Source organism: Pituophis catenifer, unplaced genomic scaffold (genome assembly GCF_029215685.1).
Source record: "Pituophis catenifer annectens isolate HBS135680 unplaced genomic scaffold, rPitCat1.0.hap2 SCAF_1, whole genome shotgun sequence".
Taxonomy (NCBI): Eukaryota; Metazoa; Chordata; class Lepidosauria; order Squamata; family Colubridae; genus Pituophis; species Pituophis catenifer.
Genome location: NW_027256881.1, coordinates 268622730 through 268645915, shown reverse-complemented (window position 1 = coordinate 268645915; position 23186 = coordinate 268622730). Strand labels below are relative to the sequence as shown.

At 37.6% G+C, this 23186-nt stretch overlaps 1 protein-coding gene across 2 annotated transcripts in view; it reads right to left on the bottom strand.

Annotated features, from left to right (window-relative positions):
* LDLRAD3 (low density lipoprotein receptor class A domain containing 3) overlaps window positions 1-20283 on the bottom strand; it is a 167210-nt gene extending 146927 nt beyond the window's left edge. For both annotated transcript variants that reach the window (XM_070931209.1, XM_070931210.1), the window contains exon 1: window positions 20197-20283. In XM_070931209.1, coding sequence (XP_070787310.1) covers window positions 20197-20230 — 34 coding nt within the window. In that variant the 5' untranslated portion in view covers window positions 20231-20283. The remainder of the gene's footprint in view (window positions 1-20196) is intronic.
* Window positions 20284-23186: the final 2903 nt, after the last annotated feature.

The following is a 23186-nucleotide window of genomic DNA, read 5'->3' as shown; positions in this document are numbered from 1 at the left end:
CTCCCTCTGTGCCATCTCATATCTAGGATATCTTCCATCTCAAATTCCGATTTCCCCACCACCCCACAACAGGCCATGGCGGTGGTACATCAGGTCCCCTTAATGCAGAGATGCAGACTGGCTTGATAGGCTGCTGTGGAACACTGGGTCTTTCCCAGCAGCCGAGGCAGGCGAAGCTGTACTGTCAGTGGATTTATCAGCTGAACGATGGGCAAGGGCCCTATGTATTTAGATCCGAGTGTCTTACCAGGGAGGTTTAGCCTCAGGTACTTGGTGGACAGGTACACCATTTGACCCATTTTGAACATAGGCTGTGGCCTCCGTTTTTTGTCCGCCTGCTGTTTGTACCTTGCCACCACATGATTTAATGCCTCTTTAACCACTTGCCACATGGCCTTCGTTCGGTCTGTCCATTCCTTCACTCTGCCACCCACTGGGGCAGTTTTAGGGCATTCTGGTATTGGGACAAATTCTCATCCCGTTGCAACCTGGAACAGGGGTATAACCTGTACTGCTATGGATAGCGTTATTGCACGCTACCTCAGCAAATGGGAGTAAATCCGCCCAATCGGTCGGTCAATGTTTGACATAACATCGTAGATACCATGCCACTATGGTGTTAGTCCTCTCTGCAGCCCCATTGGTGAAACACCGAGCTAAGCCTCTGGGATGCCCCGATTCTGGTCAAGAAATCCTGCCAGAATCTGGCAGTAAATTGCACTCCCCTATCCGAAATCACCCTCTGAGAGACACCGTGGAGACGATAGATATGGACTATGAATAACTTGGCCAACTTTTGTGCAGAGGGAAGAGCAGGACAGGCTGCGATATGAGCCTGTTTTGAAAATAAATCTATTATGGTCCAGATAACCGTATTCTCTCGACTGGCTGGCTGTTCTACAACAAAGTCGATAGCTAACTGCTCCCACGGTTGTGCTAGACTTGCCACTGTCTGCAACAGACCTGTGGCTTGCCTGGTCGGGGCTTCATGGTAGCACACACCATGTTTGGTTCCCTTGGAACCACGGATTGTTGTTGAGGGCTTCCTAGATAGCCCAGGGTATATCCTCGTCAGGATAGCACTGTGAGGTCACTGCGGTGGTGATGTCTGAGGTTTGTTGGGCCGACCTGGCAGGAATTATTGCTTGGAATATCTCTTCTTGCCCACTGTCGTACTGTGGCTTTCTGGACAAGGCGTCCGCTATAAAGTTTTTCCTTCCTGGGATGTATTTCAATTGGAAGTTAAACCTCCAGAAATATAGTGGCCACTAGACCTGTTTTGGGGATAGCCTACGTGGGGCCTGGAGCCTCCAGGTACTTGTGGTCCATCCAAACCTCAAAGGAGATACTTCCTCCCTCCAACAAGAACTGCCACGTCAACACGGCCCACCAAACTGCAAATGCCTCCTTCTCCCATATGGGCCAGTTGCGTTCAATGTCGTTTAATTTCCATGACGTGTATACACAGAGTTGGAGGGCCCCCTCCTCGTTAACCTGTATGAGCACCGCATCCACTGCCACCTCGCTGGAGTCTGCCTGCACTACAAAGGGTTTTGACGGGTCCGGGTGCTTTAGCACTGGCTCCTTCACAAACACGAGATTTCAACTGTTCGAAGGCCCATTGACAATCAGTCATCCATAGAACTGGACACCCTGGACGGGGCTTTTTAGTTAGGTGTTTTGTTCTTAATAGATTGGTTAGCAGAAGCGCCACTTGGGTAAAAGATGGTATGAACTGGCAGTAGAAATTAGCGAACCCAAAAAAATTTGTAGCTGTTTTCGTGTTTTGGGGGCTTGCCAGTCCAATACTTAGTGGAAATGGACCCTTAGTGGGGTCCATTTCCATGCCTTTTGATGATATTCGGAACCTGAGGTAGTCTAAAGTTGTTTTATGTAACTCACACCTGGAGAGTTTGACGTACAAGTGTGTGTTCAAACGTTTTCGGAGCACCTGCCACACCATTAAATGCCTAAATATTGAACATACATATGTTTTATGAAGTATTTCTTTATCTTTTTGGGATGATGTAAACATTCAACATTGCACTATTTACACAGTGAATGGATTAATAGATCACAGTAAACATGGTTTGTATGGTTATGGCTTAATGAGATGTATGGATTGAACAATAGTTTGTATAATAGTATGAAATAATTTATGATGTGTAACTCCAGTAACTGACCATGACCATTTTTAACTTGTAGAGATATTAGAAAAATAATGTTTTTGAATTCCAGAATTTATTTATAGTAAACCAGATGTCACAATCATTTTTAGTCTTTATGATGCCACAAGGTTGTTTTTTGCAATGAATTACAATGTGTTACCAAAATTAACATTGCAAATTTGTTTATTACTGTCATATCTGATGATTTAAAAGTCTAGGCTTCAATGTAAGTTGAAAAATGTTCTTTCCTAAATGTCAGCTATTCATGCATCCAGAATTAATCAATATTAACTTGAAACTTAGTCAATATATGTCTACTATACTGCCCTATTTGCATGAAAAAAAATAGAGAAGATTTGCTTCTTTTCCATTTTAAAATTAAACAAAAAATATTCTTTTAAAAGCCCTAAGAGACTGTACTTTACTCCCAAACAAGTATATTTGGCTGATCAGCAGGATGAAAAAAATAATAAAAAACATGGATTAATTTTTAATTTAAATTTTATTTTAAAGTTTTCAGTTGAGAATTTTTTATTTGAAAAATAGTTTAAAATATTTCTTTTTAAAACATATATAGCTAAAATATGCAATAATAATTACATCTTATTATACTCCATTTGCTAATATGGAGATAAAAGATAAATTAATAGGTTTGGCAAATAAATGGCAAATCCCTCCATCCTGTTCATATCAGAGGCGTCGTTTAAGGTCCTTCCATCTTAAGGCGTTGAAAAGATAAGCCAGTGACATCACTGTTGCCTGGGGAATGTCATTAGGGCTCCTTTCATGTCCCTGTCAAGATGCTGGAGCAGTCATGGGGGCTCATCCCACCACTCAGCAGCATTTATTTATTTGTTTGTTTGTTTGTTTGTTTGTTTGTTTGTTTGTTTGTTCGATTTATATGCCGCCCTTCTCCGGAGACTCAGGGCGGCTTACAATGCATTAAGCAATAGCCTTCATATTTTTGTATATACCTGCTTAGTAGGGCTTTTTGGCCCCCCCTAAGCAGTGTTCTATTTTATACAAAGTCAGCTTATTGCCCCCATAAACTGGGTCCTCATTTTACCTACCTTGAAAGGATGGAAGGCTGAGTCAACCTTGAGCCTGGTGAGAATTGAACTCACAGTAATTACAGGCAGCTGGCAACTAAGCTGGCACTTGGGGCTCAAATGCGGGCTTGCTAACCTCCAAACAGCATCCTAGCCACATGAGCCACCACGCTCCAATAAATGGCAAATTAAATGACAGGAAATGAATTCCACAAGCCTGGTTTTCAATGCAGGGGCTGGAGGGAAAATGGAAAATCAAACAAGCAATGAGGACAAGGCATTTTTGCTGTTCTGAAGGTCTGAGAAATACATTTCTGGCTCTGAAATGCATGTTTTATTAACTAAAATCCAATTACAACAGCAAGGATCACATTTGGAAATAATGAAGTTCCTATTCTTGTAGCTACAGAATTAAGTAAATAAAATGATAATGGTACAACAAAAAAGTGCAAAGTCAGGTTGCCTGAGTAAAATATTGCTTGTTCCTGCTTTGAAGATGCTGAAGGGAGCATGTCTAAATATGTAGGATCACCAGGTTAGAAAATATCTTTTATCTTTTTTCTTTCCTTCAGCTGACTTCTTAGTCACAATTTTTGGATAAGTTACTACCTAAAATATCAAGTCTTACCAAAAATACATATTATCAAGGTGGATTTGATTTAAATCATGATTTAAATCACTTGTAAAAAGGCTTGATTTAAATCAACTCAATTTAAATCATAATTTTTAAAGAGCAACTGTCATTTCTGTCCCGCACTGGCTCCTCCTCTGACCCACTGTTGACTCACCAACAGTCCCAATATTGAAGAATATACAGCCTCATGCTACATAACTAAGCTCCATTTCATGATAAACTAAATTATTAATGTATCTTAAATAGAAAACTATCTTTAGATAGATTTTTACTTCAAAAACATTTTATTAAAATAAATTTAATAAAAATGAAAAAAATCCAATTTAAATAAATCCGATTTAAATTTAACAAATCTGATTTAAATTAAAAAATCCTTGTTTTTTAATTAAAAAAAATGATGAATTTTTATTCACCCTGCATATTATTATTATGCTGCGTAATTTAACACAGGTAAACAATTAGGCAGATAATTCTTGTATGGGTAGTCCTCAGTTTACAATGCCAATCAGGACTGAAATTGTCTTTGCTAAGAAACATGGTCATAAAGTGTGATGTCACATGATTGCCACCGAACGATGACAACTTTGGCAGTCCCAGTTGCTATTGTTAAGTGATAACTGTGTGGGTCTTTAAGTGAGGGCTTCCCACGATTGCAACATCTAATTTACCTGCCAGCTTCCCCACTGACTTTGTGGCAAGGAATGTTGGAAATCGCAATCGCATGAATGCTGCTTGCTACAACTTCACAATCATAAGCCAGGCATCCAGATCACAATCGCTTGATTACAGGGATGCTGCAATGGCCAGAACTATGAGAAACCCATTGTAAGTATTATTCATTCACTGCAACTTTGAATGTTCCTTGAACAACTGGTTGCCACTTGTGGATTACCTGTACTGTTCCACTTTTATTAGTGTATATAGTCATTAGAGTGAAACACTCAATTAAGGACCCCTTTAACAAACATGGGATGTAACAAACTAAATCTGTTTACATTTCACCCTAAAGATTAATAGATAAGTCTATGGCATCCAGAATGTGTTTACTGTTTACTGTTACTTCTTCTGTACATATATTAATCTCGGCAAATTGTTATTGTTCATACTCTCACACATACTCTTGCTTTTGAAGCTCCCAAACTGTCTCAGGCTTTTGGCAATCTCAGCAGTCGACCACTGTTTCAAAGACCGGGGGAGTGGGGGGGAGAGATATCTCAGAGATTGTGCTTGCAACTCCTCTATTATAGTTAAATAATATAGTGGGTGAAAAAAGAGATCAAATAAATGTAAGAGTAATTCAGAAGTCGGACTTGATTGCAGCAGTAGACTCAGGGTTCTGGACACATTTTTGTGAAGAGTACAGGGGTAAGAAAGAAAATGTATCCAATATTCATAAGGCAAAAAAAAAAAAAAAGATGAAGAAGTGTGTCTTGCAATATGATGTAGATGCTATCAGGAAGTCTACTGAAACTGGAGCATAGGAACATGAAAACTTTACAAGAAAACTGAAAACTGCAAGAATCAATACTGGAAGACACAGTGGTGGAGGGGCATATGCAGAAACATTTTTGTGGTGTTACTACACACTAAGATCAGCAGAAGCTAATACAATGTTCAATCACACTAGCAAGAGCAAATAGCATTTAGGCTTATATACTCCCCCATAGCGCTTAACAGCACTCTCTAGGTCTAGGCAGTTTACAATGTAGAAGCATTATTTGTATATTTCCCCCAATAATCTGGGTCCTCATTTTACCAATCTTGGGAGGATGGAAGGCTAAGACAACCTTAAGCCCAGTCAGGATCAAACTCCAGGCTGTGGGCAGAGTTTGCAATAAAGTGCAATAGTGCACTTTAAAACTGCACCACCAGGGCTCTGATTTAAGTCTCAAAGCCAACAATGAATAGGTCTAAAAAAGTTTTAGAATGCCCATGGCACTTTGAACAAGCAAACATTTGGTGAATCTTTAACTACGCCAACTGCAAAACCATTTGAGAAAACGTTAAATAAACTCATCAAAAATTAAACCCTGACACTACTCCAACTATACAATGCCAACAAGACTGGTTTGATCTGACACCATCCCTGAGAATACTCAAGAGCATTTAACTATGAAGAATCAATTGCAGGGAAAAAGTATTACAAGGCAGAATGTCATTGTTAATGCAAATACCAATGAGTTGCAGAATTAAGATCAGTCATGGTAGACCCATTATACCATCTAAGAATTGTGAAATATATCATGCATCAATTTCCAATCATTTATTGCAGGGCTGTCAAACTCCCAGCCCACGGGCTGGATGCGGCACATGCTGGCCACACCCACATCCGGTTTAGTGAAGGGGGGAAAGTCCCAATACATCATGTGATGCCATGACAACGTGAGTTTGACACCCCTGATTTATTGTAACTTGTAGAAGGCAATGTTTATGTCATCATTTGTTTAAGTTTAGTTCTTCTGTCACTTTACCAAATATTATACTTTTCAAATTTAGGCACTGAGAATATAGCCTAAGAACACAAGGGCTCCAGGTCATTCATGAGAAATGAAAAATTGAAGAGCATGTTTTTATACCCAAAATATAGCATTATTCATCTAGCCAACTAAAATATTTTATATGAAGACATTCTTTTAGGAGATAATAACTGTGTTGGAGGATTTGTGCAATAGACTCAGAAGAGAGCGACATGCCCTATATGACCTCAATGTCAACTACAAGTTGAAGTCAGCAGTCTTCAACTTCACTGTAGTTTTGAAAGTAGTTAAAATTAAAACATTGGCAAATGGCTGGAAAAAATGCTCTGTGACATGGAAATGGATCTGCAATTTGAAAAATTTGAAATCAGCAATTTCCACAGACCATAAAAAAACTGTGAAGACAAGCATCTGAAGATGATGTATTCCAATACTAGAGGAGGACAAAGGTGACCAAGGATATCAAGTGATGACAGGATGACAGTTAGCTTTACAGGCCACTGCAGTAAAGGAGAACAAGAGCAACAAGGATGAAGAACAACTCCAATCCCCAAAATAAAGTTGTCAGTGTTGAGGTCAATCTGAATGATGTAGTATCATAATTTGAGTCCTCCTGTGGTCTTGAAGTCCAGTTTTATTCCTCTAATTTACTTGCTCAACAGGAGATAATCATACAAAAGCAGTGTGCTTCCTAGAGTTGGCATTTAGATGAAGCCAACTGCTAAAGATAAGTGAAGCTGTTTTAAGCAAAACAATTTGTGCAATTTTACATATGCTGAATGTAAAGTGAAGAATAGACACATATATTTCTCATATATTGTATAAGTTACTTAAAGTAATTTTCTCATATATGACTCTTGGCTTTTGTTCGATATTCAGACTTAATGGATTTTCAGATTTAATAGACACCCAAGCACTGTAGTATTACACAAGTAATACATACATATGCTAACTTCATTTACTTTTGCTTAGGTGTGTGAATCCATATGAAAGATTCATATGTCTACCCACTCTGCACTTTTCCCAACATCTTTCATATCTACCATTTCAAAATTATCAATGAATTTCCATTTTTGTCATCGAAGTCAGAAATATTAGTTTATCGCTGATAGCTACAAAAGGAAAAAGAAACTCGATCATGCAGGGAAAAAAAGGCTTTATTTCATCAGTTACTCAGGCAAAAGTATCTTCTGGGCATATACAGAGATGCTCAGAAGATCTCAGAAAGCCATACCAAACTTCTGACAGGCTGCAGCTGCTTCTTGGCTTTGAGGAACAATTCAGAGAGGTACATTGCTTGAGGAAAGCACTTCATGAAATGATTTGCACAGACTTAATAAATACTTTCATAAAAATTCATCATACCATTTTATTTTAAGGCTAGCTACATTATGTAAAGTACACAAAGGGAGTAAGAAATAGAAGGCAAAGAAATTAAAGACATGAAATAAATATACATAATTAAATTTAGTTGACACCAACACTGTTTGCTATTCCTGCATACCAACTGTATAATCCCCGTACATTGTCCTTACTTCCACCTCATATGTAAATTGCTTCATAAGCTGCCTTGAGATCTTCAAAATATTCTTTCTTTCTGAAGTTCTCATCACCTCTACCCACTAACAACTTTATTGGTGTTCCTTTTCTCCTTTATTCACTCTTTATTCTTCATATGTTTTTTCATTTAATTGTCAACCATTCTTTCTGTACCACCAACTTAATTAAATATACTAGTCATTCATTTTTTTGTATTAGTTCATATTTACTCACCATCCATCTCTTGAAACCATCTCTTCTTTTTCCAACACACACATTTATAATGCCACTTCTACTGCATTCAATTTACTTTGATGTTTCCCCTAATATACATAATCTCACCACAATATGACCAAGTGGCAAAAGCATATCTATGATAGCAATTTTTGCTACTTTTGATAAGCATTCATTTCTCAGAACAGACTATATATTCTCTTCATTGTATCATATACACCTCATCAAGTATTTGCTGCAAATTATACAGGCTCCCAAACAGGAACCAAACAAGTATTTGCATTTTCACATCCCCAACCTCCAACTCTAACAAGCAGTAGTAAAACTTGCATAGTAAAACTTCTGTATCTTCTTTCTATGGAATTTGGATATAAGAGAGGAAGTTTTACTTCAGACTTCACTCCAAACAATCAACAAAGTCTGGTGTTTCCAAAGCAGTATGGACAATTGACATCATTTATATTATTTGCATTTTGTTAAACATTCAATTCACGCACATGCATCCTCTACTTCCAACATATAGCTCTTTTATCTCATTTGGCAACCTCTTCTAACTTCATATTCATGCAAAACATTTCCAAGTTCATGTCAAATCATATATTTATCTAAATAAAAAATGAGCAAGAAACTAACTTTGTCACACTCATATATTTCTTAGTGATAATAACAGTGTCTTTCTGATTATCAAGCACAGATGGTGTCTTCATGTAATCATTAAACAAGTCACACAGAGTATCCATAAGCAAATCACATATATACTTTAATATTTCTTCAGTAACATAATCTACATCTGCAGCTTCAATATTTTTCAACACTCACAGCTTTTATGACTTCCTTTTACTCATTTTTGTCTTGGACATTAACATTTTTATCTTCTGTTTCAATTCCACTCTTCATATCACTATCATTCCTACACACATTTCTGATTTACTTTTATCTCAAATCATTCTGTTGCTTTTATTTTTAATGCCATTTAGATTCTCTGTTTAGCCCTTTTACAATGTTCATGTTTTATTTCCATCAGCATCGTTCAGCTTTTATCTCCCTCTTTCAAACTTAATGCTCTTTTCTCTTTCTGTCTTATTCTTTGCAATGATCGTTTTCTCACTATACACATTATATATTTCACTCTTATTTTTTGCAGTAATAATTGTCATGTGTATTTTTCTCATTTCTAGCCAGTCACCATTCACATTCATTCTTGGATCTCCCAATCATTTATTTTCTACATTCTTGTCTCATTAACAATTCATTCATGTCACCCAATAGAATCATTTTTTCTAGATTGCATTCATGCAGAATATTGTATATTTTCCTCAAAACTCTTCTCTTATTCTTCCTTTAATTTATATGCCACTCATCTCGCCATTTATCACAATTCACTAGGATAACATGCAACTACTACCAATCAATGGAGTCACATCCCAAATGACACTATTCCATATTTCCAGGAATACTTACATCCCAAATGACACTATTCCATATTTCCAGTAATACTTAAGCACAGACCTTCACTTCCACGGGTATATTCTTCATTCCATAGGAGCAGGTCACCTTCATTTAAATCTATACATTGTTCCTTTCTCTTACAGTCAGATACATTTTTAATTAATTTCATACATTAGTTCAGACTCTATGTCATTTATTCTTCTTACATTCCAAGTTGCAATCTTCCATAACCCATGGTCTCATATAAATGGGTGACCTCTGTCTTCCATCAGGGTTTTAATCAGTAGAGGCTATCATCTACCATTTTTGGTAAGATTCAGAAGGAACAAATGCTTAACTGCACTTTTGCCTTATGCAACATTCTTCGTCAGCAATAGCACAGCACCAATAAATATGGGCATATTTAGGATAGAATGCCCTAAGCGAAAACAAAAGCCAGCATGCAAACTAGCACGGCTAACCTACAGACTACTTGACAACGTACTTTGTCCTTATTCCACCAAGTAGCAATAGCAATAGCACTTAGACTTATATACCACTTCATAGTGCTTTACAGCCCTCTCTAAGAGGTTTAGAGTCAACATATTGCCCCCCAAAATCTGGGTCCTCGTTTTATTGACCTCGGAAGGATGGAAAGCTGAGTCAACCTTGAGCTGCTAAGAAACGAACTCCTGGAGTGAGCAGTGAGTTAGCCCACAGTACTGCATTCTAACCACTGCACCACCACAGCTCTAGGTGGTGGTCGTAGGAGGTACATGCAATGTACTGACAAATGACTCATTCCTCCCCCCTACACAAAAAAACAACAACAGTAAGATACACTGCAATGATTGTTTATTGAAGACAATATCCAATATCTTGGAAACAAGAGATGAAGCAATTAAAAAAAGCAATAAGCTACATTACAATGCCAAAAAAAAAAAAAAACCCAGCATGGAGGAAATTGTGTAATTTTGCTTTCTTGATTATTATAATTCACAATATACTGGATTTTACGCATTTGCAATACATTTTGAGGGATATACATTCTACAAATAAGATAACAAACTATAACTTGACAGAACTCATCAAAATAGGAGAAAACTTGTAGATTTTTTGAGAGATTGCTCATATCATAATTTCCTGACTCAGGCATGGAAGTAAGCATACTTTTATTAAGGAGGCTGTTACAAATTACATTATAAATAATTGGAATATGCTAGCACAGCATTTATTTACAATCTTCCAAAACACAGTTTGAGAGTTCACTTACATGCTGCCAAAAATGTGTATAAACAATATAAATAATTGGATTTCAAACAGATTTCCATGGTTACTTTCCTCAATTTCTACAACATAAACACAATCATGGAATCTTGTAACTGATATTTCCAAAAACATTTAGATTATACTGTTTTTCAGTGAAGCTCCTACTGTTGGCAAGTATCTGGAAAATTTTACCTATGCCAACTTTTCTAAATCTTAGTTACTATACGTATATCATATCTTTCTTCTAAAAAGTTCAAGGGAGCACACATTGGCCCATCTTTCATCTGATCCTTTGAACATTAAGTAGGTTTGGCTGGTTAAATCATTGGCCTGGTCTCTCAACAAGTCCTACCATCAAGTGAGGATTTATTCATGGATCTTTCCAGTACCAATCTAATCATCATAGGCTCTCAAGATTATCAGAATAATTATACAAAAGGAAGTGGATGTTTACACAGATATTTTGTCAGGATACTAATAACAGGTTATTGATTTTGACAGGTAAGATTCTGCCAAGAAATTATTACCATTTGATTATTTAGACAGCTCTAAAACATTTTTATTTTTTTCACATTCTTACCAACCATAAAAGTCAATTAGTTCTTTGACATTATTTATTTATTTATAGGTGGTCCTCAACTTACAACCATAATTGGGACTGGAAATACAGTTGTAAGTAGTTAATTTGAGGCTTCCACATAAGCAGAAGTAATTTTTTGGCTTTTTTTGCACTGATCATTAACTGAATGCCACGGTTAAGTGAACATTGCGATTATTAAGCAAACACCTGTCACTAAGTAAAACCAATCAAATGAATGGGTGGGGATTTTTTGCCAGAAAATGGCCCAAAACAATCATGGTCAAGTGACTGTGGAACACCATAACTGGCTGCAAATTGGACCTGCCCAACGTGTGATCATGTGACTGCAGAGAGGCATATAGCACAACCATTTACAACAGCCAGAGATGTTATATAACTTTTAGTAATAATAATGCAACTCTCTAATTTTGACAATGCTGGTAGGGATCCTGGGATTTGTATTTATGGTATCAAGTTACAGAACGCTTAATAGGAGTTTTCCAATGAGGCCAATTAGCTAATTAATTAACACATTTCAAATCCACTGGATGTCATGCCCCTGGCATGAATAGTCATCGAGGAAGTTGACAATTCAAGTTATTTCATGAAACTGAGTAATAAGACATTTAAAACTAGCATGAAGTATTTCTCTATGCAGCCTGTAATCAATACATTCCCATGAGATGAGATGTTGCTTGCTAATTTAGATTACCTCAAAAAGAAACTACTGTAAAGAAATTATTAGATAGTATGTCTATTAGCGGCTACTATTTTAATGACTGTGTGCTTCCTCCAGACATGGGAGATGGACATGGAGTCTATATATACCAGGTGTGTGGGAGCAACACTGGGAGAGGAGAGTTGCTTTGATCAGTTGTTATGGGTTTTCTCGACTTATCTGATGGACCACCTATGAGATGAAATGCTGGCTAGATGGCCCTCAGCTTGATCCAGCAAGACTATTCTCAAGAAAGGAAGCAAGAATGAGATAGCACAGAGACTGATTCTGAGAAAATATATAAAATATTGCCACCATTTAGGTTTAAAAAGTCTCTCACAGCATATTAAAAATGAAAATAAATTCTCCAGTGCTAATTAAGTAAATGCCGACTCTAACATAAAAGGCTGTATTTTCATTTGCTTCGGCTTATCATAGCAATAGCAATTAGTCTGATATACCACTCCATAGTGCTTTACAGCACTCTCTGGGCAGTTCACAATATCAGCATTTTTTGCACATTGTTCCCAACAATCTGGGTCCTCATTCTACCTCAGAAAGATAGTATGCTGAGTCAACCTTGAGCCTCTTCAGGATTGAATTTCAGGCTCTGGACAGACTTAGTCTGCAATACTGCATTCTAATTACTGTACCACCAGGGCTCCTGCTTAATCAAAACAATAAATTGTAATTTATATGATTTAAAATATTAGCTTAAATATTGTGAAATAAAGTAAAATTAATTTGATATTATTTTATTTGTAGTTGCCAACTACTCTTTGCCGTCATTGCTAATATGCCAGTCTTAAGACTGAAATCTATGAATAAGTCAGTATCAAGAAGGAAACCAACCCAACAGAGAAGCTAGTAAACAATACAGAAGGCTCTATTAATAATATAACGTGCATATAATACAGACAAAATTCTGTTTATAGGTTCAAGTAGAAAGAAGTTCAAAAGTAAAAAATAATTAGAACCATTAATGAAAGAAATAAGTTTGGCTTAATTTGAGATCTTGTGATTTGAGATCTTAAGGCATGTTTCTTTGTAAAGTCATTAGTACCGTCCAGTATGTTTCTTAAGAAAAGTTAGTAGCATTTAAAAAGAAAACTATAGATTTAGATGAAGATCAAGAAACTCCCATGAATCAAGAATTCATGGACTATTTTTTTTTTATTGAAAAAGTTTTAAAAACAAACATATTTTTCCCACAACCCCCCACAACCCCCCACAACCCCCCCTCCCCCTCCCCGACTTCCCAGAGCAGAACACAAGGTATTTCTATTGATCTTTAACAATAATCTAAATTGCATAACCAATCATTAAACTAACATCCCTATAAAAAAAAAATTCTTAACCCCCCATATATAAAATCCTATTTCTTAAACATAATACTTCTAATGTCACTTATATAACGCTTATACAAATAAAAGAAATCATTCATAAGCTATTTGATATTTTTTGGTCTGATACTTATTTTGTATATAATCAATCCATCTTCTCCAGTCCTGTATGTACCTTTCTTGTGTGTGATCCTTCAGATATGCTGAAATTTTAGCCATTTCAGCTAAATTAGTTACTTTCAATATCCAGTCATCAATAGTAGGCAAAAAGTCCTTCTTCCAGTATTGTGCTACCAACAATCTTGCTGCTGTTATCAAGTTCAAAATCAATTTAGTCTCTGCAACTGTACAGTCCGTAGTTATACCCAGTAAGAACAACTGTGGAGTAAATTTCAGTCTCTTTTTAAGAATATTCTGCATCACCCACCAAATCTTTATCCAAAATGCTTTGATTTTTCTACAAGTCCACCATATATGATAATAAGTTGCATCATCACAGTCACATCTCCAACATTTAGCTTGCACATTAGAATACATACATGATAATTTTTTAGGATCTAAATGCCATCTATAAAACATTTTATAAAAATTTTCTCTTAAATTTTGTGCTTGTGTAAATTTCACATTTCTAATCCAAATCTTTTCCCAAGTTTCCATCATTACTGGCTCTTGAAAATTTTGTGCCCATTTAATCATACAGTCTTTAACCAATTCCGTCTCAGAATCTATTTCCAATAAAGCATTATACAACCTTTTAATATGCATTTGTTTTTGATCTCTAATTTGTTTTACCAAATTCTCCTCATTTTGCACAAAGCCAATTTTTTGATCTTCCTTCCATCTAGCTTGAAGTTGACCATACTGAAACCATGTATAAATTATACCTTCTTCTCTCAGTATATCTAAAGATTTCAAATACATTACCCCCCTTTCCATAATAAGAAGCTCTTTATAGGTAATCACCTCCTGTTTTTGTTCTATACTTATATTTTCTATTGCATGTCTAGGATTTGCCCATAAAGGTATCTTATAATTTAACTTATATTGATATTTTTTCCAAACCCTTAACAAAGCATTTCTTAATATATGAACCTTAAATACTTTATCCACTTTTTTGTCATATAACAAATAGGCATGCCATCCATATAACAAATCATAACCTTCTAAATTCAAAATTCTCCCCTAATTCATGGACTATTTTTAATGACCTACATATAGTCCTTGACTTACGACTGGTTGCTCAGCAATTGTTCAAAGTTCCAGTGGACACCACCCCCCAAAAGATACTAACAACCTGGTTTCAAAGTTCTGATGGCTACCACCATCTACTTTGGTCATATGATCACATTCTGGGTGCTAAGTAGCCAGCTCACATTTAGACATCTGAAGCATCTTTCAGTCATGTGACTACGATTTACTATGGCTTTACTGGAAATCAGCATTTACTTTTGGTTTTTGGCAAAAACACCCCATAACAAACAATGGGTTCACTTTTTTTTTCATCACTGCTTCCTAATTTTTATATTCAAGTGTAAAAAAAATAAAGTAAAAAAAGAGTTTATTGCTTGTCTGGTTTTGAATTTTCTTATGTAATTTCATTCAGCGTGTAGCAGTTACCAATTAATAATAAATGTTGGGATGAAACAGAATACAAACCATGATGATTAGTAACCAATTTAGAAAATCTACAAAATTATTTATCTCTATAATAGACCCTTAATGTAGTGCATTAAATCAGCTTTAATGTTAATGTATTAGGTCACTGCTTTGCTGATAGACCTTTAATCTAGAATTACTAAAAGGGATCTATGAAGAATTGTACTGCCATTTGTTCCAGAGAGGTTTTAAAACAAAATTACTTTACTTTTTAATATTGCTCCCTGCTCACCTAGCAGAAAGGAATTTTGAAAACTTACCTATTTATGCTTTTACTTCACTTTCTTTTAATTTCAGAAATCTATCATGGAAACTGTTCAGTAGCAAATGATAAGCAGTTAGCTTAATAGATGATAAAACAAATGAAACATATTTTCAATAAGGTTGAACAGTTGTGCTCAATACCATCAAAAAATTATTCTTCCTGATGGAAAAACAAACTTAATGATGCTTAAAGAAACATCATCATGGCAAAAGGCATACTTTAATGCAATCTCACATTCTACTGCTTTCTTCGTTGCTTTTGATCATAACTATATTAAGTCATTACAGCTTGTTTCTGGCAGAAATGAGCAGTGCTTCAGATTCAAAGGAAAAAATACACTTCAGAAGTCATGGGGACACACATATAGCACCTACACATCTTTTCTAGGAGGCAGAATGCAAAAGAAGCTTTGTGTTCCTTGGAAAACGCAAAGTTGTTTACAGTTGTGCCTCCATGCACTCTATGCACACAGTTGTGCCTCCAGGCACTTCACAGCATCAAACAACTCTAGTTCCAAACCTAAACAAGGGATAGAAGAACTTTGGTTCACTTAAACTGAACCAATAAAAGTTCCTGGCTTATGAACTGGCCACAATCTTCATTGATTTCCCCAGCCGCATTGGGCTTGACTATCTTCCAATTAGGAACTGATGACAGTTTGAAGCAGTTGATACACTGCAATCATTTCCCATACAAAGATTTTGGAGAGCTCCAGGAAACTGCAAGAAATAAGTGGGGAAAAACATAGCCTTTGCAACTCTATTATCAAAACCTAAGCAAAGTAAAGAACACCTCTTTCTCAGACAATGGCAACCAGACATTTAAGCAAAAATTGAGTAGGCAATTGAAAGTGGCTGACAGCAGTAGTAACATGAGATTCATTAAAGACAGTTTGATGTATAACTTGACCTATAATTGTTATTGTCGAAATCAGTGAACACAGTATTGATATCATATTGTTATCAAAAAAATAAACTTTACGAACAATAAGTTATTAATTACTCTGAAAATATATCTTTGTTTGAAGTGAAATTAAGAAACATAATCAATAACATGTAAGGTTTACAACAGTGAAAGTTGATACAACAATGGAAGTTGTAAGCACAAAATAAAGACATTTGCATAGATGTAAATTCTTTAAGGCAGTCCACACAAGGAAATCAAAATCATGAATACTAAAGCTACCTTTATTATAAGGATCTTACAATTCTAAAATCCCTCCCCTCCCCTCCTGCCTAGAGGACTAGGGAGGGTTAATCCTCAGATTACATTTCTGGCTTGGACAGATTTCATTTATCCGACCCTGATTGCAGCTCTATCTCCTGTTTCTCAAGGTTATCCTCACAGCCCAAGACAAGAAAAGATAACAGACAACGTGGTGATATTCACATGCAATAGGGAAATGCTCAGTATTCTATGAAAGGCAATATTTTAAACTTCTTAGAGGAGTGAACAAGTTGTGGCTTTTCTGCTAAGCCAGTTTTAAAGCTTAAATATTTTTTGAATTAAAATGTTTGTCATCTTTTTATTTCTACTCAAGCAATAACAGGATATAACCATGAATTTAAAAGTTACTTAAAACAATTCAGTGTTATCTAAAAGAATACAACAAAGCATAACATTATTACACCTGAAAATGCTAAAAGAAACCTAGGTAAGTATCATGAAACTAAAATACTTTGTGCCTATAGAATGTAAACATGTAACAAAGATTTTAAAATCTTGTATGACCTCTCACTAAGTATGAGAATTGTTATCATTTGAATATACATATGTTTATGGTTTTAATATCAGAATGCATGTTTGTTGAATATAAGATATTAACATTTGATATTAATGTTTGTGGGTGAACCAACAACAGAGAATTCTAAGAAGAAACTGGACAACCATTTGTCCAGAATGATACAGATCTCTTGCTCTAGCAAGTGGTTGGCTAAAAACTATGAATTAAATAGCATCAGTACATTTTTCTTTGTTTATTGGCTATATTAATTAAAGCATGCTTCAGCAGTCATCATTGCTGCTATAAATTAGGGTGGCTCATAATTCTACGTTTAATAATAAGCAACTCTTAGCTCTGAGTCAAACCCTTCAGTCTGGTATAATTCAAATGCTCTCCCACATTACTAGATCATTTCCAGTATCGTTTTTGATTCTCTGTAATGTGGGTTCTCTGGGTGAATGTAAGTGGGGCTGGGAGGGGGAGTTTTATTGCTTAAAAACAGTGGGATAAAATTTTACTAGTTTACATTACTGAATCAGCTGTTCAGATTTTTCGGCGTAGAAACAAATACTAGAGATACAAGAAATGTAATATTGGCAAATATCCTGTTTTCTCCTCAAGAATGTCACTAACCTTGAGCTGGTAGTAAAGTACATCAGCATAAAATTTGCTGTCTCTACTGACAAATCCTCTCTGGTAGCAAATATGGGTAGCTCAGAGGTGCTATCCTATATCAATGGATTTTGTCAAACTCAGAGAACTTAAACACAGTCTGTATCTTGCCATAGGAACAAAGCTAGCAAATGATACTGTACCTATTAAGGGCTGGATAAGGAGAGGATTTGGTGGATTCACTGGTTTCTCTCCCCTTTCATTATGTGTCACCAGCCACTAATTATTCTTCTTAAGGGACTTAAGGTTGAAGCCGATGAAGAATATTCACCATCATTCAAACCCTGTTCTGTTTGTGCACAAGCATTTTGCACAGTATTGTTGAAAATAAACTCCCAAATCAAAAATCCTTTGGCACATTAGGCCTTCTTTGGGTTCAACAGTACTCCAGAGGAGTACTAAATCCATGTTCAACACTAGCCTAAAACAACCTGCATAAAGTGTTACAAAGACTGGTACCATTTATTTATTTATTTATTTATTTATTTATTATTAATTATTTATTTATTTATTTATTTATTTATTTATTTATTTATTTATTTATTTATTTATTTATTTATTTATTTATTTATTTATTTATTTATTTATTATTTATTTATTTATTTATTTATTAAAATTTATATGCCGCCCTTCTCCCGGAGGACTCGGGGCGGCTCACAACCATCACGTAGAGTAAAAACAATAACAATAACAATAAATAAAGTTAAAAAAAACAATTAAAATCCCACAATTATTTAAAAACTACCAACAGATCAGACAATTTGTTTAAAAAGCCATGTCTTCAGGTCTTTGTGAACGGAAGTCAGGGGCTGTCTGGAGCCCAGTGGGTAACTCATTCCAGAGGGTCGGTGCGGCCACAGAGAACACCCTCATCCTGGGCGCCATCAGCCGACATTGTCTGGTAGACGGCACCCGGAGGAGGGCAGTCCTATGTGAGCGCACTGGGCGGTGGGAGGCCGGTAGGAGGTGCTCCTGCAAGTACCCCGGGCCCATGGCATGCAGCTACCATTACTATCACCACTGGTGGTCAAATACTGTTCAAGTTAATCCAGGTCCCCCAGATGGGGATCAACTGAGAGATCTGGTGGGAACTTGGTTTGGGAGAAAAAACGCAGATGGTGGAGGGCATGGGGCATGGTCACATCAGATTAAAGTAGCAATAAGTGTCAGAGTGATCCCTGACTGCACCACTAACTGAATAGCCAATGAAGTACAACAGATTGGCAAAAGGTGCCAAGGTGCAGGGGAAAATAAAACTTTCATAATGTGCAACTAGTGTGCAAAGGACTAGGGATCAGAAGAACTCATCACCACAGATTTATTTCAGCTATGGTTTGACCCAAGTAAAGACAACTCAAAATGCAGAACCATCTAAACTTTTTCAGAAATCAAACTGATTAACTGTGGGCTGTCTTTTCAAAGCCAAAGAAATTAGAGTAACTATCAACCAGGCAAAGAGAGGCATCCACAGCCTCACAAACACTAATGAAAAGCTAATAGTCCTTAAACTCAGAGCTGCCTAGGGCAGCCTGAGTTTTTTTCACTAAAATAATACAGGGCTGCCAATTTAAGGCCAGTAGGGTTTAATTTAAGTGTTGGGCAGGGGAGCGGGGAGGGGTAGGACAAGAGTATAGGTGAGAGAGGATGCATGTAAATTTAATAAATAAATAAATAAAATAAAATAAAATAAAAAAATAAAATCGAATAAACCACTTCTGGTGGTTTCGAATGCTTAAAACCGAGAAGGGGGGGGGAGTTTTCTGCCAGCTTTTTATTTACGTTATTATGATGTTTTTACTATGCAAGAAGTTCACACTTTCTTTTTGGGGTGGGACTTGGGGGCTTGTCAAAACAAATTGGCCTATCAGAAAAGCCAGAAATTGTCCGCTCCTCTAAAGAAAGATCTAATAATAACATTTCAACAGAATCTCCCGACCAAAGGGACAGGGAGGGAGGGACGGACAGGGCTGCCGACTCCATTCTGTCCAACCTGCTCTGAAGGACGGCTAAGTAACTTTTCCCCGCGCGCACACACACCCACCCACACCAAACCAGCAAAGCGACTGTAGCGCCATGTAAACACTCCTGCGACGCAAACCGCCCCAACTAAGCGGCGTTGCCCGGGTTTACCTAGGCGACCCCAACGCGCGCCTTCCCCGCTCCCTCCGCCGCAAGGAGAAACAAATGCGCTCCTGTTTTTTTACAAAGGTGGCCAACTTTGCGCTTTTTTTTTTTTTTTTTACTTCCCGCCCTCCGCCTAAGAGCGATACAGAGCGAGAAGGGGGCGGGAAGGCTCGTCAAAGGCTCCATCCCGCTGCTCTTAAGGCTTCCCTTCCCCCCGCATCTCCCCCTGGCTCGCGCTCAAAGCCCACGCCTCTTCCCTGCTGGAGCAGGCAGCTGTCCTCGCTAGCCTCCGCTCCCTTCGTCCAGCTCCCACTCACCCGCCGAGCCCAGGAACAGCCACAGCAGCCACATTGCCGCCAGCGCAACAGCCGCTCTGCAAACTTTGGGGGGCTCTCCCGAGAGCCTCCGCCTCTCGGCCCGAGCCCGGCCCAGGCCCAGGCTGCTTTGGTGGTGGAGGAGGAGGAGAAGGAGGAGGGTCAGGGGGAGGCTCCCTTCCAGCCAGCCGGACCCTCACGCCCAGCCTGCCTTCTCGTTCGCTCCCGAGTGTGCACCCTGCCGAGCGCTTCTTGCCAAACCAAATGGCCACTGCGCCGCCCTCGCGACGTCCCGGAGCCCAGGCTGCTGCCGCCTTGCCCGAGGGTGGGAGTCGTGAGGCTCACGCCTCCCCCTCGGAGCCCTTTCGCTCCGAGTGGAAAGTAGGTCCAGTGGAAGCGCAGCCGGTAAACTCCACCAGCCTCTTAAATGCTTCAATCCTCATTAAAACATCCCAGACAGATTGACGAACAGTTGGCTCCGCCGTCAAAGTCAAACTAATCTTACTTTTCCAACGTTCAAAGCGCTCTGCCTTCCTGTGACTTCATGGAGTATATTGGCATCTGCCTTAAAATCGTTTTAGCCAGCTATTTTAATTATTTTCTCCTTGCTGAGAGATTTCTAGCTGTTGTGGTATAGTTTTTTGTTTGTTTGTTTGTTTTCTGAGCCATTTAGTGTCCTTTGGATTGTTGAGAGATGCTGTTAAATAAAATAAAATAATAAAAATCCTGGATTTTCGAGCAAACCTGAGGAGTCACCAGTAAAGTTGCAGGAGTTGGCATTTGTTGTACCTTATGATTCTTGATGAACGTATCTTTTATTTTAGGTACACAGAGAGCATATGCACCAAGACAAATTCCTTGTGTGTCCAATCACATTTGGCCAATAAAAATTCTATTCTATTCTATTCTTGATCCCACTCGGTGATGGCCCTTGGAAGAAACCTAAGAAGGAGAAAGGTGAAGCTAGGAAGGAGTAAGTCTATTCTAACTCAGTGCCAGGAGTCCTCAGACTGAGAAAGAGATCTGACCTAAACTTTGAAGGACAGTTAAGGCCAGGGCTGGATTTTACTTACCTTTACTACCGGTTCGCAACGGGGCCGCACGCTCACCCTCTTCTGCACAAGCACAGACGCATCTGCACATGCGCAGAAGCATTTTGATGATGTCAGGGTAAGCGGGCGGAGCCTCCAGATGGTTTTACTACCGGTTCTATAGAACCGATGCGAACCGGGGGCAACCCACCACTGGTTAAGGCAACTTTTTTCAGGCACACACATCAAACCAGCAAATCAACTGCAATGCTATGTAAACACTACCATCTATTTTGCATTGGTCAGGCTGCACTTAGAATATTTTGTCCAGTGGTTTATTTGATCAAGATTAAAATAAGACTTTTTTTAAAAAAAAAATGTTCTGGCAATACTTTATGGACTTTTTGCTGACACTAGGATTAAAAACTTGATGTTTTACAAATTTGCATATAGTTAAGGAATGGGATATATGATGAAGAGATACCTGTTTATAACCATATAGCGGGTGAAGATTTTATGTGAAAATTTATGTATAGTGCTAAAGGTTCAAAGTCACTCCATATATTTTTTTCTTTATTCTTTTTCCTGCACTTTTTATTCTTTCTTCACATCCTGTTCTCTTTCTCTAAGTTTAGTTTGTTTTAATTTGTATTAAGAATTGTAATTACAACCCAATATTTTAGTCCAGGCCTGGACAGTGCGTTTTAGGAAGGGCCATGATATCCAGAGAACAACTATGATGATAACAGACCTGGAAAGAGAAAATCTTCTTTTTAGTTGTTGGTGTTGCCTTGAACTCAAAGGAGAGCAACCTGGAAGTGTTTTTTTAGGAGTTCTTCCTTGTGCCAAGGGTATCCAGACCAGGGGTGGGTTCTACTTACCTTTACTATCAGTTCGCATCGTGCCTGCGCTCTTCTGCACATGCGCAGATCACCTATGGTGACATCCGGGTCACCATGGGTGGGCGGAGCCTACCGCCAGTTTTACTACAGTTCTTGCAAACCGGTCCAAACGGGGCAACCCACCACTAATCCAAACAAAGCTTGTTCCAGGTTAGGTATACAAACCTGGCTTGCATACATATGAACCACATTCTCACTTGGTGACATAGTGGGAGCCCTTTCAGATTTTTGTTTTTAGTCTTCAAGTTAGTTTTTGACTCCCGTGAACCACCTGAAAAAGTCCCTGTAATTTTGGAAGTAGTTTGCTATTCCTATGGTTCAGAGAGAGTGACCGACCCAACATCACATTGCTGCTTTATGCCTAAGGTGGAACTAGAATTCATCATCTCTTAATATCTACCCTGGTGCCTTAAGCAGCACACTAAATTGGCTCTTTTAGAATACAGTCTGAGAATTTAATTTAGTGGTGTAGTGTCGTATAAATGAATGTATCATGTTAGGCCCTGACACAGCAAAGTTTGGAAAGCTCAGTTGTTCATATTTATTAAAACAAAGTAGGACTTACTTTGAGTAAATACACAGAGAATTAATTCATTTCAGGCAGGAGAGTATGAATACAATATTGCCCTTTTCCACTATTCATCTGATCTAATCTGCCAAAAAGCGTATTTGCTATCTGTTGATCTCTCATTTATTTTCCTGGTATCTCTTGCTGACAGCCAAGATTATTTTTTTCAGTGCAATTAATCTGAAATTTCTTGGTGGATTTTCAGTCTTTCTAAGCAGTCAAAATTCTCTAGCTCCATTGGTGAGCAGAATATATGAAGTTTCAGAAAAGATGGGTAGATATATGACACATATTGATCTATTTGAAACAAGGTACAACTTCCACTGGTCATACTGCATGTTCAGTTATAAGCGTATTTCTTTTAAAATATCAGAAATCAAAAGAATTCATTTAAAGTCTAGTGATTTGAGCAATGAATATGCTTGCAAAGAAGCAGTACTTGTGCGCATGTTTCTTTTATAAATGGGATAGGTGTTTACATATATATATAAT